We start from the raw sequence: 16,636 nt of genomic DNA on the forward strand, positions 1-16,636 counted from the left end.
GTACGCCGCTGCCCCCTACCCTAACCACCCCCCCCCCTCACCACCCCTACCTCCCTCCAACGCCCCTACCCCCCTCCCCACCACCCCTACCCCCCTCCAACGCCGCCCCCCATCTCTCGCAACGCCGCAACCCCCCCCCCCCCCTCAACGCCGGGTCCCCCCCCCCCCTCAACGCCGGGTCCCCCACCCCCTCAACGCCGGGTCCCCCCCCCACCTCAACGCCGGGTCCCCCCCCTCAACGCCGGGTCCCCCCCACCCTCAACGCCGCAACCCACACCCCGTCCCCCTCCCTCTGAAGGCCGGTACCCACACCCCCCCTCTCTCCTCCTCCCCCCCTTCCTTCCTCCGTTAGTGGGGGGTGGGTGCGGCGTTGGAGTGGGGTAGGGGTGGTGAAGGGGGTAGGGGTGGTGAGGGGAGGGGGTTGGGGTAGGGGCAGCGGGGTGCAGAGGAGGGGGGCGACGGATGCCCGGGGCCAACGCACCGTCGCCCCCCCTCTGCACGCAGCTGCCCCAACCCCCTCCCTTCACCACTCCTACCCCCTTCACCACCCCTATCCCCCTCCACCGCCGCCCCCCCCTCCAACGCCGCACCCCCACTAACGCCGCACCCCCCCCCCCCCCACTAACAGAGGAAGGAAGGGGGGGGAGGAGGAGAGAGGGAGGGGAGGAGGAGAGAGGGAGGGGGGGAGGAGGAGAGAGGGAGGGGGGAGGAGGAGAGGGGGGGGAGGAGGAGAGGGGGGGGAGGAGGAGAGGGGGGGGAGGAGGAGAGGGGGGGAGGAGGAGAGGGGGGGGAGGAGGAGAGGGGGGGAGGAGGAGAGGGGGGGGAGGAGGAGAGGGGGGGGAGGAGGAGAGGGGGGGGAGGAGGAGAGGGGGGGGGAGGAGGAGAGGGGGGGGAGGAGGAGAGGGGGGGGGAGGAGGAGAGGGGGGGGAGGAGGAGGGGGGGGGGGAGGAGGAGAGGGGGGGGAGGAGGAGAGGGGGGGGGAGGAGGAGAGGGGGGGAGGAGGAGGGGGGGGGAGGAGGAGAGGGGGGGGAACCCGGCATTGAGGGGGGGGGGGACCCGGCATTGAGGGGGGGGGGGGGACCCGGCATTGAGGAGGGGGGGGACCCGGCATTGAGGGGGGGGGGGACCCGGCATTGAGGGGGGGGGGACCCGGCATTGAGGGGGGGGGGGACCCGGCGTGGAGGGGGGGGAGACCCGGCGTTGAGGGGGGGGGGGGACCCGGCGTTGAGGGGGGGGGGGGGGAGACCCGGCGTTGAGGGGGGGGGGGGAGACCCGGCGTTGGAGGGGGGTAGGGGTGGTGGGGAGGGAGGTAGGGGTGGTGGGGAGGGAGGTAGGGGTGGTGGGGAGGGAGGTAGGGTGGTGGGGAGGGAGGTAGGGGTGGTGGGGAGGGAGGTAGGGGTGGTGGGGAGGGAGGTAGGGGTGGTGGGGAGGGAGGTAGGGGTGGTGGGGAGGGAGGTAGGGGTGGTGAGGGTGGGTTGAGGTAGGGGTGGTGAGGGGGGGGTTGGGGTAGGGGCAGCGACGTACAGAGGGGGGGGCGACGGTGCGTTGGCCCCGGGCATCCGTCGCCCCCCCTCTGCCCGCCGCTGCCCCCAAACCCCCCCCCCAAATGCCGGAACACACCCCCCCCCCCAAATGCCGGAACACACCCCCCCCCCCCAAATGCCGGAACACACCCCTCCCCGAAATGCGGAACAACACACCCCCCCCCCCAAATGCCGGAACACACCCCCCCCCCCAAATGCCGGAACACACCCCCCCCCCCCAAATGCCGGAACACCCCCCCCAAATGCCGAACACACCCCCCACACACCACCCACCCCCCCCCCCAAAAACACCACACCACCCCCCCCCCCCCAAATGCCGGAACCCACCACCCCCCCCCCCAAATGCCGGAACACACCCCCCCCCCCAAATGCCGGAACACACCCCCCCCCCCCCAAATGCCGGAACACCCCCCCCAAATGCCGGAACACCCCCCCCCCCAAATGCCGGAACACACCCCCCCCCCCCAAATGCCGGAACAACCCCCCCCCCCCCCAAATGCCGGAACACACACACACACCCCCCCCCCCCCCCACCCCACCCCACCCCACCCCACCCCCACCCCCACAAATGCCGGAACACACACCACCCCCCCCCACCACCCCACCCCCACCCCCACAAATGCCGGAACACACCCCCCCCCCAAATGCCGGAACACACACACCCCCCCCCCCCAAATGCCGGAACACACACACCCCCCACCCACCCCCCCCCCCACAAATGCCGGAACACACCCCCCCACCCCCACAAATGCCGGAACACACACACCCCCCCCCCCCCCCCCAAATACCGGAACACACCACCACCCCCCCAAAAGCCGGGTCTGTCTCTCTCCTCCTTATCCTCCAAAAAACGCCGGGTCTCACCACTTCCGCAGCTGGTGAAACTGACGCGTATCGCGTCAGTCAGCTGCTAGCCCCTCCGGGAACGGAGAATAGCGGCCTTCAAGAAGGCCCCGGCGCCGGAGTGATTGACACCGATTTTTCTCGCAGGCAACCCGCGTTACGAAGGGCTACGGAGAATCCCGCCCCTGATTGCTGTCCAGTGATCCCATCTGCAATAGCCCAACTCTGACTAAGAATGCTGTCAACTATCTTTCCATTGGCTTGGGCTCCTTTATACCATGCAAAATACGATTTTTCCGAGACACGTGCAAGGTTTTTGTTGCCGTTTCGCCCAGGGGTTCTTCTTCCCCTCCCTGTACAACTGCCACCCCGATGCATGTAAAACGCAGGTAGCCCAGTTGGCTAAGTAAGTTATATGTGACTCAGAAAGAACTGCTCCATCTTTGACCCAAGATTCAGCACCATTATGGGATAAAATGTGACTCCCTTTACAAATAATCAACAGCCATGTTCAGTACAGCAAAAATTGGATTGCAGCTCTGCGTGTTTTGACTCTTCCATTATCATGCCTCTGAGGCTCCCACTGTGTTAATCTAGCCTCAAAGTGAGAAAACCTATGCAAGAAAGATATATTACTATGTTATAAAAACAAACAATTTAACTGAACCCAATTCACAGCTCTAGACATGTTTATGTTCTCTCTTCAAATTGCTTTTATTGAAATTCCTTCTCGGTAAATAAGAATATAAGGATCTTGAACTCTTACAGCACAGAAGAAGGCCACCCAGCCCATCCTGTCGAAGCTGGGTCTTTGAGAGGTGTATTAAATCAGTGCCCTTTAGTTACTGACCCTTCTGCCACTGGGAACTGATCTTCCTTCTTTACTCTACCAAAACCCCTCCGATTAATTGAATCTAAAGAAGGTGAGTATTGGGGAGAGAGGTGGGAGTTAAATGCATCGAAAGGAAGGAGGAAATGGAGCTGAGACATGCAGAGTAAGTATCAGTGGAACAATTGTTCAATAATGTTAGATCATCTTGGTTCAGTCATTATTAATGGTCTGTTTGCTTTGGAAAGTGCAACTGCCCAGCTTTGACTAATAATGTACCATTTAAAATAGGCAAATGAGCATTTTTTAATAAAAATCTCCCTGACTTGATCTACTTCTGACGCAGTTGGACATCAGAAAATAACAATAACGCAAGAACAGTTGACAGTCACAGCGCAGACCAATCACAACATGAAGCTCCCTATGTGCCAGTGTCCAGATCCACTGCCCCTGCGGAACAGCCAATCACAAATTACTCAGGTGAGGCTTTTGAAAGCTAGTTTAAGCAGTGACCAGATAATTCTGTTTTACTGATGTTGGTTGAGGATTAAATATTTCCCAGTATACCAGGGATAACTCCCTTGTTGTTCGATGATATGGTGCCACAGGATCTTGTACGTGGGGGTGGGGGTTGTGACTGCCAGACAGTGTGAAAATGAGTGACGACCAGATGTGGTGAAGAGACTGACTGCCTGGTGTGTATGTGTGTGTAAAAGACAGCGGGTGTGAGTATGTGTGTGAGTGGGAGAGTATGTGTGTCTGTGTCTGCATGTGTCTGTGAGCGAGAGAGCAAGAGGGTGTGTGTGTGTGAAAGTGCTTTGTGCGTGAGCAACAGAGTGCATCTGTGTGTGCAAGAAAGGTTGTGTGAACAACCAAATGCGTGAACAACAGTGCGTGTGTGAAAGGGAGAGTGTATGTGTGTGTGTGCGTGTGAGCGACAGGGGGCATGCGTGTATGTATCTGAGCGAGAGTGTGTGCATGTGATCAAAAGTGTGTGGGTGTGGGAGATTAAAGTGTGTGTGTCTGTGTGTGTGGGAGTGAGAGAGAGTGTGAGTGTGAGCGAGAGGGTGTGTGTGTGAGCGAGAGGGTGTGTGTGTGTGAGTGAGAGGGTGTGAGTGTGTGAGCGAGAGAGTCTGGGCTGGATTCTCCATTTTACCAGTGACCGGGGGTTTCCCGATGGCATGGGGCTGCCCCACAATGACCGGCCGACATAGCTGAGAATGCCGCTGGAGGGCCGAGGCAGAAAAGTGGCATGCTGGGGCAGAGAATCCAGCCCTGTGTGTGTGAGCGAGAGCGTGTGTATGTGAGCGAGAGGGGGAGTGTGTAAGCAAGGGTGTGTGTGTGAGTGAGAGGGTGTGTGTGTGGGGGCGACAGTGTGTGTGCCTGTTAGTGAGTGAGTGATAGCATGCATGCGTGAGTATGTGTGAGCGACAAGAGAGCGTGTATGTGTGTCTGTAAGCGAGAGAGTGAGAGTGTATGTGTGTGAGTGAGAGGGTGTGTGTGTGGGAGCGACAGTGTGCATTCCTGTGTGAGTGAGTGATAGAGAGCATGTGTGAGAGTGTGTGAGCAACAGTGTGAGCGGGAGAGTATGTGTGTATGTTGATTGATTTTGATTTGATTTGATTTGATTTATTTTTTTTAAAATAATTTTTATTGAGATTTTTGAAAAATGTATAACAACAGAACATTAATAATAATAACAATAATAAACACCCCCCGAAACCCATAACAACGCATATAACAAACCCCCCCACCCCCCCAAACCCAATAAACAACTAAATAAATTAACAATAAATTAAATTAACATAAACAATGCCCCCCTGAAACTCCCCCCCCCCCTCCCCCCCGGGTTGCTGATGCCACTGACCTAGTTCCTTATCTTTGAGCCAGAAAGTCGAGGAAAGGCTGCCACCGCCTAAAGAACCCTTGTACCGACCCCCTCAGGGCGAATTTGACCTTCTCCAGCTTAATGAATCCTGCCATGTCATTGATCCAGGTCTCCACGCTTGGGGGTCTTGCATCTTTCCATTGCAACAAGATCCTCCGCCGGGCTACTAGGGACGCAAAGGCCAAAACACGGGCCCCTTTCACCTCCTGCACTCCCGGCTCCACCCCAACCCCAAATATCGCGAGTCCCCAGCCTGGCCTGACCCTGGACCCTACCACCCTCGACACCGTCCTCGCCACCCCCTTCCAGAATTCCCCCAGTGCCGGGCATGCCCAAAACATATGGGCATGGTTGATTTGATTTATTATTGTTACATGTATTAGTATACAGTGAAAAGTATTGTTTCTTGCATGCTGTACAAACAATGCATCCCATACACAGGGAAGGAAGGAGAGACTGCAGAATATAATGTTACAGGTATAGCAAGGTGTAGAGAAAAGATCAACTTAAGGTAGGTCTATTCAAAAGTCTGATGACAGTAGGGAAGAAGCTGTGCTTGAGTCAGTTGGTGCATGACCTAAAACTTTGGTATCTTTTTCCTGATGGAAGAAGGTGGAAGAGAGTATGTCCGGGGTGCGTGGGGTCCTTAATTATGCTGGCTGCCTTTCCGAGGCAGCGGCAATTATAGACAGACTCGATGGATGGGAAGCTGGTTTGCTTGATGGATTGGGCTACATTAATGACCTTTTGTAGTTTCCTGCGGTCTTGGGAAGAGCAGGCTCCATACCAAGCTGTGATACAACCAGAAAGAATGCTTTCTGTGGTGCATCTGTAAAGGTTGGTGAGATCGTAGCTGACATGCCAAATTTTCTTAGTCTTCTGAGAAAGTAGAGTCATTGGTGGGCTTTCTTAGCTATAGTGTCGGCATGGGGGAACCAGGACAGGTTGTTGGTGATCTGGATTCCTAAAAACTTGAAGCTCTCGACCCTTTCTACTTCGTTCCCATTGATGTAGACGGGGCATGTTCTCCACTACGCTTCCTGAACTCGATGACAATCTTCTTCGTTTTGTTGACATTGAGGGAGAGATTATTGTCGTCGCACCAGTTCACCAGATTCTCGATCTCATTCTTGTACTCTGTCTCGTCATTGTTTGAAATCCGACCCACTACTGTGGTGTCATCAGCAAATTTGAAAATCGAGTTAGAGGGGAATTTGGCCACACAGTCATAGGTGTATAAGGAGTATAGCAGGGGGCTGAGGACACAGCCTTGTGGGACACAGGTGTTGAGGATGATCATGGAGGAGGTGTTGTTGCCTATCTTTACTGATTGTGCCTGTAGGTTAGAAAGTTCAGGATCCAGTCGCAGAGGGAGGAGCCAAGGCCACGGAGTTTGGAGATGCGTTTCGTAGGAATGATGGTGTTGAAGGCTGAGCTGTAGTCAATAAGTAGGAATCTGACATAGGTGTCTTTGTTATCTAGGTGTTCCAGGGTTGAGTGCAGGGCCATGGAGATGGCATCTGCTGTGGACCTGCTGCAGCGGGAGGCGAACTGTAGTGGATCAAGGCAATCTGGGAGGCTGTAGTTGATTCGTGCCGTGACTAACCTTTCGAAGCACTTCATGATGATGGATGTCAGAGCCACTGGACGATACTCATTAAGGCACGCTGCTTGGCTCTTTTTTGGTACAGGGATGATGGTCGTCTTCTTGAAGCAGATAGGGACCTCAGATTATTGTAAAGAGAGATTGAAGATGTCTGCGAATACGTCCGGCAGCTGATCCGTGCAAGACCCAAGTGCCCGTCCGGGTACCCTATCCGGGCCAGTGGCTTTCCATGGGTTGACCTTCGTGAAGGCTGCTGTGACGCCTGTAATGGTGATCTCGGCTACAAGTTCATCCGAGACTTCTGGGGTGGAGGGCTTGCTCTTGCTGACCTCTTGCTCAAAGCGTGCATAGACTGCGTTGAACTCATCAGGGAGGGGTGCATTGGAACCGGCAATTTTACATGCCTTCATCTTGTAGCCCTTGCAGACATTGCCATAGTCGGCGGGGGTCCATGTAGGGGCTGGTTTAGCACAGGGCTAAATCGCTGGCTTTGAAAGCAGACCAAGGCAGGCCAGCAGCACAGTCAGATTCCCGTACCACCTCCCTGAACAGGCACCGGAATGTGGCGACGAGGGGCTTTTCACAGTAACTACATTTGAAGTCTACTTGTGACAATAAGCGTTTTTCATTTTCATGTGGCTAGCCTGGGACTCGAACTTGGTCCGGTACTGTCTTTTCGCATCTTTGATGGATCTCCTTAGATCATATCTGGCTTTCTTGTATAGGTCAGTGTCGCTTGACTTTAACGCGTCATATCATATGCCCCCAAAGTACAGTGAAAAGTATTTTTCTATGGCCAAGGGAACGTACACTGTATGCACATAGCAGACAAAAGAATAATCAACAGAGTACATTGACAAATGGTACATCAACAAATAGTGATTGGTTACAGTGCGGAACAAGGGCCAAACAAAGCAAATACATGAGCAAGAGCAGCAGAGGGCATCATGAATAGTGTTCTTACAGGAAACAGATCAGTCCGAGGGAGAGTCATTGAGGAGTCTAGAAGCTGTTCCTATGTCTGGATGTGTGGGTCTTCAGACTTCTATATCTTCTGCCTAATGGAAGGGTCTGGAAGAGGGCAAAGCCTGGTTGTGAGTGGTCTCTGACAATGCTGTCTACCTTCCTGGGGCAGCGGGAGGTATAGACAGAATCAATCGTAGGGGGGCAAGCTTGTGTGATGCATTTGGCTGAGTTCACCACACTCTGCAGTTTCTTGTGATCTTGGGCTAAGCAGTTGCCATACCAGGCTGTGATGCAGCTGGATAGGATGCTCTCTATCGCGCATCTGTAGACGTTTGTGAGAGTCGATGCAGACACGCCAAATTTCTTTAGATTCCGTAGGAAGTAGAGACGTTGTTGGGCTTTCTTGACTGTTGCACCAACGTGAGTGGACCAGGACAGACTGTTGGTCATGGTAACCCCCAGGAACTTTAAGCCATCGACCATCTCCACTTCGGAGCGATTGATGTAGACGGGAGGGTGGGGTGGGGTGTTGTGCTACGCTTCCTGAAGTCGATGATCAGTTCCTTGGTCTTTCCAACATTTAGAGAGAGGTTATTTTTGTTACACCATGCAACCAAGAGATCTGATGGAACCATCAATTCACTAGACACGTGCTTTAAGATATGAACAGTGGTTTTAATCTACTTACTACAGAGCCAGCCTGTTACCCGTTGAACTCTCGATGAACTGCTGGCTGGCTCTGGACAAGGGTATTTGTACAGTAGTCCAGGGGGAGGAGTCGTGGGCCGAGCCAAGGGTGGAGCCCTGTACAAACTCCTGAGCATTTCCAGAGCTACTCCCCCTAGTGGTCGGATAACGCTAAAGCGCTTACAATGGTATTGGTAAATACAGTGTGAATTACTAAGTTACATTCACCACATTCACCCCCTGCAAAAAAATCAAGTCCGGCGGGGGTGGTGGTCTACAAAGTCAGTCTGTCCGGTGGTCGAACTGTCCGCTGTGATCTGCGGAGCACTGGGGTTGCAGCCTCTTGCGGTGGCTGGATGGGTGTTGTGTGCTGGGGTACGATGGCGGACTCCAGGGAGGGTTGTGTCCGAGCTTCATACTCTTCTGGTTCGACCGGGGACTGGGGGCGCTGGGGGCTGGCCGGCGCGGGTGCACGGAACTGGTGGAGCGAGCTTGTGGGCTCGGGAGCGCGAGGGGGCGGCAGCATGGGGTGTCGGGTGAGGGGTCCTTCTGTGGGGGTAGAGGGGGCGCTGGATCCGGCGGGTGCCAGATCCCGGAGGGATACCGTGTCCTGACGGCCGTCAGGGAACTCGACGAAGGCGTACTGGGGGTTGGAGTGGAGCAGGCGCACCTTCTCAACAAGGGGGTCGGTTTTGTGTGCCCTGACATGTTTCCTCAGGAGTACCGGGCCCGGTGTCCTCAGCCATGCCGGAAGTGAGACCCCCGTGGTAGTACCCTTAGAAAAAATGAAGAGCCTCTCGTGAGGGGTCTGGTTGGTCGCTGTACACAAAAGGGACCTAATAGCGTGGAGCGCGTCTGGCAGGACTTCCTGCCACTGGGAGACTTGGAGCTTTCTAGACCGGAGGGTCAGTAGGACGGTCTTCCAGACCGTCGCATTCTCCCTCTCCACCTGCCCGTTCCCCCTGGGGTTGTAGCTGGTAGTCCTGCTCGAGGCAATGCCCTTGTCGAGCAGGTACTGACGCAGCTCGCCGCTCATGAAGGATGAACCCCGGTCGCTGTGCACGTAGCTGGGGAAACCAAACAGGGTGAAGATGCTATGCAGGGCCCTAATGACTGTGTGGGAGGTCATGTCGGGGCACGGGATAGCAAATGGGAAATGGGAGAACTCATCTACGACGTTTAGAAAGTAAACGTTCTTGTTAGTTGAGGGGAGTGGCCCTTTGAAATCAATCGCGAGGCTTTCAAAGGGCCTAGAAGCCTTGACCAGGTGGGCCCTGTCTGGTCTATAGAAGTGCGCTTTGCACTCCGCACAGATCGGGCAGTCCCTGGTGACCGCTTTTACCTCCTCGTTGGAGAAAGACAGGTTTTGGGCTCTGATGTAGTGGGCGAGCCGGGTGACCCCCGGGTGGCAGAGGTCGTTGTGGATGACTTTCAGTCGGTCAATCTGCGCGCTGGCGCATGTCCCGCGGGATAGGGCATCCGGAGGCTCGTTGAGCTTCCAGGGTCGATACTTAATATCGTAGCTATGGGTGGAGAGTTCGATCCTCCACCGAAGAACTTTATCATTTTTTATTTTGCCCCTTTGCGAGTTATCAAACATAAAGGCAACCGATCTTTGGTCGGTGATGAGGGTGAACCTCCTACCTGCGAGGTAGTGCCTCCAGTAACGAATAGCCTCCACAATGGCTTGTGCTTCTTTCTTGACTGAGGAGTGTCGGAGTTCTGAAGTGGAGAGGGTACGGGAGAAAAATGCGACTGGTCATCCTGCCTGATTTAGTGTGGCTGCTGAAGCTACCTCTGAGGCGTCGCTCTCAACCTGAAATGGAGTGGATTCATCCACCGCCCGCATGGCCGCTTTGGCGATGTCCTCCTTGATGCAGTTGAAGGCCTGGCGTGCCTCAGCTGACAGGGGAAATCGTGTGGCCTTAAAGAGTGGGACGGCTTTGTCCGCATATTGAGGGACCCACTGGGCGTAGTAGGAGAAGAATCCCAAGCACCGTTTGAGGGCCTTGGGGCAATGGGGGAGGGGGAGTTCTAAGAGGGGGCGTATACGATCCGGGTCTGGGCGCAGGATCCGTTTTCCTCGGTCCATTGCTCGTTGGAACACCGAGACCCCATTAGTGACGCCGAAGGGGACCCGGAGGAAATGGAAGAGGCGGCCATCGGCCTCGAATGCCGTGTAGTAGCGGTCCTCCGGGCGGATTGGGAGCTGGTGGTATGCAGACTTCAGATCCACCGTGGAAAAGAGCCGATACTGGGCAATCTGATTTACCATGTCTGCAATCCTGGGATGGGGATACGCGTCGAGGAGCGTAAATCTATTTATGGTCTGACTATAATCAACAACCATGCGGAACTTTTCCCCGGTCTTAACGACCACCACCTGAGCTCTCCAGGGACTATTGCTGGCCTCTATAATCCCCTCACTGAGAAGCCTTCGGACCTCTGATCTGATAAATACCCTACCCTGCAGGCTGTATCGCCTGCTACGAGTGGCTACGGGTTTACAGTCCTTTGTGAGATTGGCGAAGAGAGGAGGGGGGGGGGGGGAAATTCGCAGCGTAGCGAGGCTGCAGATAGTGAGTGGGGGTAGGGGCCCGCTGAGGGTGAGGCTCTTATGGTTACACTGAAAATCTAGGCCTAATAAGAGTGGCGCGCAGAGGTCGGGCAAAACGTAGAGTTGAAATTTTGAGTAGCTAGCGCCTCGGATTGTGAGTGTCGCGGCGGTGCGCCCCTGGATCTGGACAGAATGGGAGCCTGAAGCGAGCGAGATAGTTTGCCGCACGGGGAAAACGGGGAGCAAACAGCGTCTTACCAGGTCTGGGTGTATGAAGCTCTCAGTGCTACCGGAGTCGAAAAGGCATAGTGTGTTGTACCCGTTGATTTGGACCTCTGCCATCGAATTTCGCAGATGTTTCGGGCGTGATTGATCCAGGGTGACTGCGCTGAGTTGCGGGCCGCGTGACGCGCGCCCGGGGAGGTCGTACTCTTCCGATGAGTTGTCCGAGCGTGGAGATGCAGGTCGGGCCCATGGATTGCACGTGGCGGGCGGCGAGGAAGGTGGCGGCCCCCATGAGTCCCACGTGGCCGGCCGCGTGGTGGAGGTTTGCCAAGATGGCGGCCTCCATGGATCGCACGTGGCGGGAGGGGGCGGGGTCGGGGCATAGGCCGCAGCGTTTTGGGCCCCGCGGGCCTGCGGGTGTGGGGAGCGATTACTTCGTGCCACTAGGGAGTTGGAAGCTGGGGCACTTTTTGCGAGGCACACTCTCGCGTAGTGGCATATCCGCCCGCAGCTGCTGCAGGTCGCGTTGCGGCCCGGGCAGTGCTGCCGCGGGTGCTGATTCTGGCTGCAGAAATGGCAGGCTGGAGCAGCATAGTGACTGGCTGGAGCAGCATAGTGGCTGGCTGGGGCAGCATGGTGGCTGGGCGGCCGCGTGGCACAGGCCTGGGAGAGTCGCTGATCGGGGGCCCATGATTGGGTCGCGGGGTCCGCGGGGAATGAGGTGAGGCTGCGGAAGGAGACCTCCATCGTGGTAGCAATTTCTGCAGTTGTCTCTAAGTCTTGGGCCCCCTTTTCCAGCAGTCATTGGCACACATAGTTAGACCTGAGGCCCGCTACAAAAACATCGCGTACAGCACGTTCTCTATGTTCCGCCGTGGTAACCGCTTGATAGTTACAGTCATTTGATAGATCATTGAGCTCTCTTAAAAATTCGGCGAGTTATTCTGTAAGCCACTGGCGGCAAGTCGTTAACACATGGCACGCGTAAACTTTGTTAATGGGCCTTACATACATCTTATCGAGTATCGCTAGCGCTGCAGTATATGAACCGGCCGAGTTTAGTTGCGTAGAGATTCTGTGGCTCACCCTCGCGTGCAGTAGACGTAACTTCTGTTCCTCTGTTGTTTCGGCTGTGCTCACTTCTGCCAGGTAGGCCTTAAAGCACCGCAGCCAGTGGGAGAAGATTTCTTTTGCCTCTGCATCCTGTGGGTCGCGTTCCAGGCGTCCAGGGTTGAGGGCTAATTCCATGATCGATCCTGACTGTTCTTAAGTAGATTAAATTGATGGAACCATCAATTCACTAGACACGTGCTTTAAGATATGAACAGTGGTTTTAATCTACTTACTACAGAGCCAGCCTGTTACCCGTTGAACTCTCGATGAACTGCAGGCTGGCTCTGGACAAGGGTATTTATACAGTATTCCAGGGGGAGGAGTCGTGGGCGAAGCCAAGGGTGGAGCCTTGTACAAACGCCTGAGCATTCCCAGAGCTACTCCCCATAGTGGTCGGATAACGCTACTGCGCTAACAGTGGTATTGGTACAGTGTGAATTACTAAGTTACATTCACCACAAGATCTATCTCCCTCCTGTGTATCTGTAAGCGAGACAGTGAGAGAGTGAGAGTGTGTGGGAGTGAGAGTGTGAGTGTGTCTGTGTGGGCGATAGAGTATGGAAACGATTTCATGGCTAGGTTCCTAAGTGTGATATCAAACGATAACAGCCTGGGTCTTCCCGACGCTCGGCCTGGCGAGGCCGTCAACACTGAAAAACTATAATTGGTCAACCTAACAAGGCCCCAGGGGCTTCACGTGCAAACGATGGTCGGACCGACTGATTCGCTAGGACTGCACCTGCCAGCCCCCATGCTAACAGGGGAGAGCAGCAGTTAAACCACTCCTCAACCGCCAACCCCACTCAGCTCGCAACCATGCCTCCGAGAAGACCAGCCCCAAAATTCGGGGATGCTGCCCTGGGCAGATTATTGGATGCAGCCGAGGCCAGGTGGGATGCCCTGTTCCCCCCCCCCCCCCCCCCCCCCCCGAGGATCTTGGAGGGTCAGCCCCAGTGTAGCTAGTGCCACTTGGGAGGAAGTGACAGCAGCTGTCAGCTAGGGGAGCATGATCATGAGGACAGGCACCCAGAGCCGTCAGAGGAATAACGACCACCACCGTGCCACATGGGTGGGTTGACACCGGACCCTCAACACCCCCTAACCCCAACAAGAATGCGCCTGGCACGCCTCCACCTAGCACCATTCTATGCCCCAGCTCACCCATGTCCAGCAGTGCTGCCCATGTTAGCCCCATTCCCCCCACCCCTACTCATTATTCCCCCCCATACTCCCAAACGCCCCCCCATACTTCCCATACCATCCCCCAAATAAGGCCATCTCCCCCCTTCCCCGAGCCTATCCCCACCCTGAACCACCTGTGCCCCTAGTGATACCCACTCTGTGTCCCTGCAGATGAAATTGGCAGACGGGAGAGGACCCAGACGGGCAGTGGGGTGCCGGACATCAGAGTCCTCACCCCCTATGAGGAAAGGGCCCTGGTGGTCCAGGGGGTGGCCAAGGACAGATCTGTCACCAACGTAGAGGTCGGTGAATGGTGCAGAGGTGAGGGTCCACCAGCCCCCACCCAGATGAACTGTCACACGTGATTTGTTAAAGCCATACAGAATGACTCATCCCAGGGCCATGATGTGGAGATGCCGGCGTTGGACTGGGGTGGGCACAGAAAGATGTCTTACAACACCAGGTTAAAGTCCAACAGGTTGATTTGGAGTCACGAGCTTTCGGAGCACTGCTCCTTCCTCAGGTGATTCAACTGATGAAGGAACTAGACTCCGAAAGCTCGTGATCCCAAGGGCGGCATCTGGTGTGTGCGTGCGAGAGTGTGAACGTGTGCATGTGAGAGTGTGTGTGTGCACGAGAGAGTGTGCGTGAGAGTGTAGGTTTGTGAGCGAGAGAGAGTGTGAGTTTTTTAAAGAATTCATTTACAGGATGTGAGGGTTGCTGGTTAGGCCAGCATTTATTGCTCATCCCTAGCTCCCTTCAGAAGGTGATGGTGAGTTGCTTTCTTGAACCGCTGCAGTCTGTGAGATGCAGGTACACTCACAGTGCTGTTAGGGAGGGAGTTCCAGGAATTTGACCCATCAACAGTGAAGGAATGGCGATATATTTGCAAGTCGAGGTGGTTTGTGACTTGGAGGGGAACCTCTATGTGGTGGGGTTCCCAGGTATCTGCTGCTCTTGTCCTTCTGTTGGTTTCTGGTTTGGACGGTGTTGCCTAAGGTACCTTGGCGCGTTCCTGCAGTCCGTCTTGAAGATGGTGCACACGGCTGCCACTGTTCGTCGATGGTGAAAGGATTGAATGTTTGTGGAAGGAGGAGCAATCAAGCGGGCTGCTTTGTCCTGGATGGTGTTGAGCTTCTTGAGTTCTCTTGGAGCTGCACTCATCCAGGCAAGTGGAGAGTATTTCATTACACTCCTGACTTGTGCCTTGTAGATGGTGGCCAGGCTTTTGGGGGTCAGGAGATGAGTTACTCGCCGTAGGATTCCTAGCCTTTGACCTGCTCTGGTAGCCATAGTTTAAACATGGCTAGTCAAGTTCAGTTTTTGATCAATGGTAACCCCCAGGATGTTGATTGTGGGGGATTCAGTGACGATAGTGCCATTGAAAGTCATGGGGCAATGGTTGGATCCTCTCTTATAGGAGATCGTCATTGCTTGGCACATGTGGCATGAGTGTAACTTACCACTTGTCAGCACAAGCCAGGCCTTGCTGCATTTGGACATGGACTGCTTCATTATCTGAGGAGTAGCAATTGGTGCTGAACATTGTGCAGTCATCTGCGAACATCCCTGTGACGTTCCTTGTATAGTTCTCCAAGATGGCTAAAAGTCGTAGTGTTGACAAAGAACACCAAGTTAGGTATTTGAAACAAAGCTAGTTTATTTTACACTACTTCAAATGGTTCGCACACTTCGCTAAGTAATAGCTAATAAAACAACAGTATAAAATCTGTGTTACAGAAATCTATATCTCTTAGTACAGCTAACAATCTATCTCAACCTCTCATTATCCTTCTTCATAACCTTCTCCCAGAATACCTAGAGATGCCTTTTATAAAACTACTCTGTGGTGCCATCTAATGTTGTGATACATGAACATCATCTTGTTAACCCCGTACACTCCTTCCATTATACATATCATTACAATCCCCACTTCTGACTTATGATGGAAAGGAGGTCATTGATGAAACACCTGAAGGTGCTGGGCCTAGGACAGTACACTGAGGAACTCCTGTAGTGATATCTTGGAGCTGAGATGAGTGACCTTCAACCAACACAACCATCTTCCTTTGTGCCAGGTATGACACCAGCAGAGAGTCCCCCCCCCCCCCCCCCCCCCCCCCCCCGATTCCCATTGACTCCAATTTTGCTCGGGCTCCTTGATGCCATATTCGGTCAAATGCTGCCTTGATGTCAAGGGCAGTCACTCTCAGCTTACCTCTGGCATTCAGCTCTTTTGTCCATGAGGTCATAGGCTGAGTGACCCTGGCACAACCCCAACTGAGCAGGTTTTTGCTGAGTAAGTCTAACTTGATAGCACTTTTGATCACTCCTTCCATCATTTTGCCGTTGATGGAGAGTACACCGATAGGGTGGGTTGGATTTGCCTTGTTTCTTGTGTACAGGAGACACCTGGGCAATTTTGCACATTTCTGGGTCGATGCCAGTATTGGAGCTGTCCTGGAACAGCTTGGCCTGGGGCACAGCAAGTTCTGAAGCACAAGTTTCCAGTACAATTGCCAGAATATTTTTAGGGCCCATAACCTTTGCAGTATCCAGTGCCTTCAGCCGTTCTTGATATCACGTGGAGTGAATCGTATCAGCTGAAGACCGGCATCAGTGATGCTGGGGATCTCCGGAGGAGATCGAGATGGATCATCCACTTGGCACATCTGCATGAATATTGTTGCGAATGCTTCAGCCTTGTCTTTTGCACAGATGTGCTGGGCTCCTCCATCATTGAGGATGGGGATATTTGTGGAGCTTCCTCCTCCAGTGAGTTTTTTACTTGTCAACCACCATTCACAGCTGGATATGGCAGGATTGCAGAGCTTAGGTCGGATGCATTTATTGTGGAATCACGTAGCTCTGTCTATCACTTGCAGCTTATGCACACAAGTAGTCCTGTGCTGTAGCTTCACCAAGTTGGCACATTATTTTTAGGTATGCCTGGTATTGCTTCTGGCATGCTCTCATGCACTTGCATTGAACCAGGGTTGATCTGCTGGCTTTGTGTTAACGGTAGAATATGGGATATGCTGGACCATGAGGTTACAGATTGCGGTTGAGTACAATTCTGCCCACAATGCCTCATGGTTGCCCAGTCTTCAGTTGCTAGATCTGTTTGAAGTCTATCTCATAGTGCTACATAACAAGATGGAGGGTATCCTCAATGTGAAGAAGAGTTTGTCTCCAC

At 54.3% G+C, this 16,636-nt stretch overlaps 1 protein-coding gene across 1 annotated transcript in view; it reads left to right on the plus strand.

Annotated features, from left to right (window-relative positions):
* The window catches only part of kiaa1549la (KIAA1549-like a), a 335,236-nt gene that overhangs the window by 294,741 nt on the left and 23,859 nt on the right, over window positions 1–16,636 (plus strand). The window contains exon 19 of the mRNA XM_038807890.1: window positions 3,563–3,696. Coding sequence (XP_038663818.1) covers window positions 3,563–3,696 — 134 coding nt within the window. The remainder of the gene's footprint in view (window positions 1–3,562; window positions 3,697–16,636) is intronic.

Source organism: Scyliorhinus canicula, chromosome 9 (assembly GCF_902713615.1).
Source record: "Scyliorhinus canicula chromosome 9, sScyCan1.1, whole genome shotgun sequence".
Lineage (NCBI taxonomy): Eukaryota > Metazoa > Chordata > Chondrichthyes > Carcharhiniformes > Scyliorhinidae > Scyliorhinus > Scyliorhinus canicula.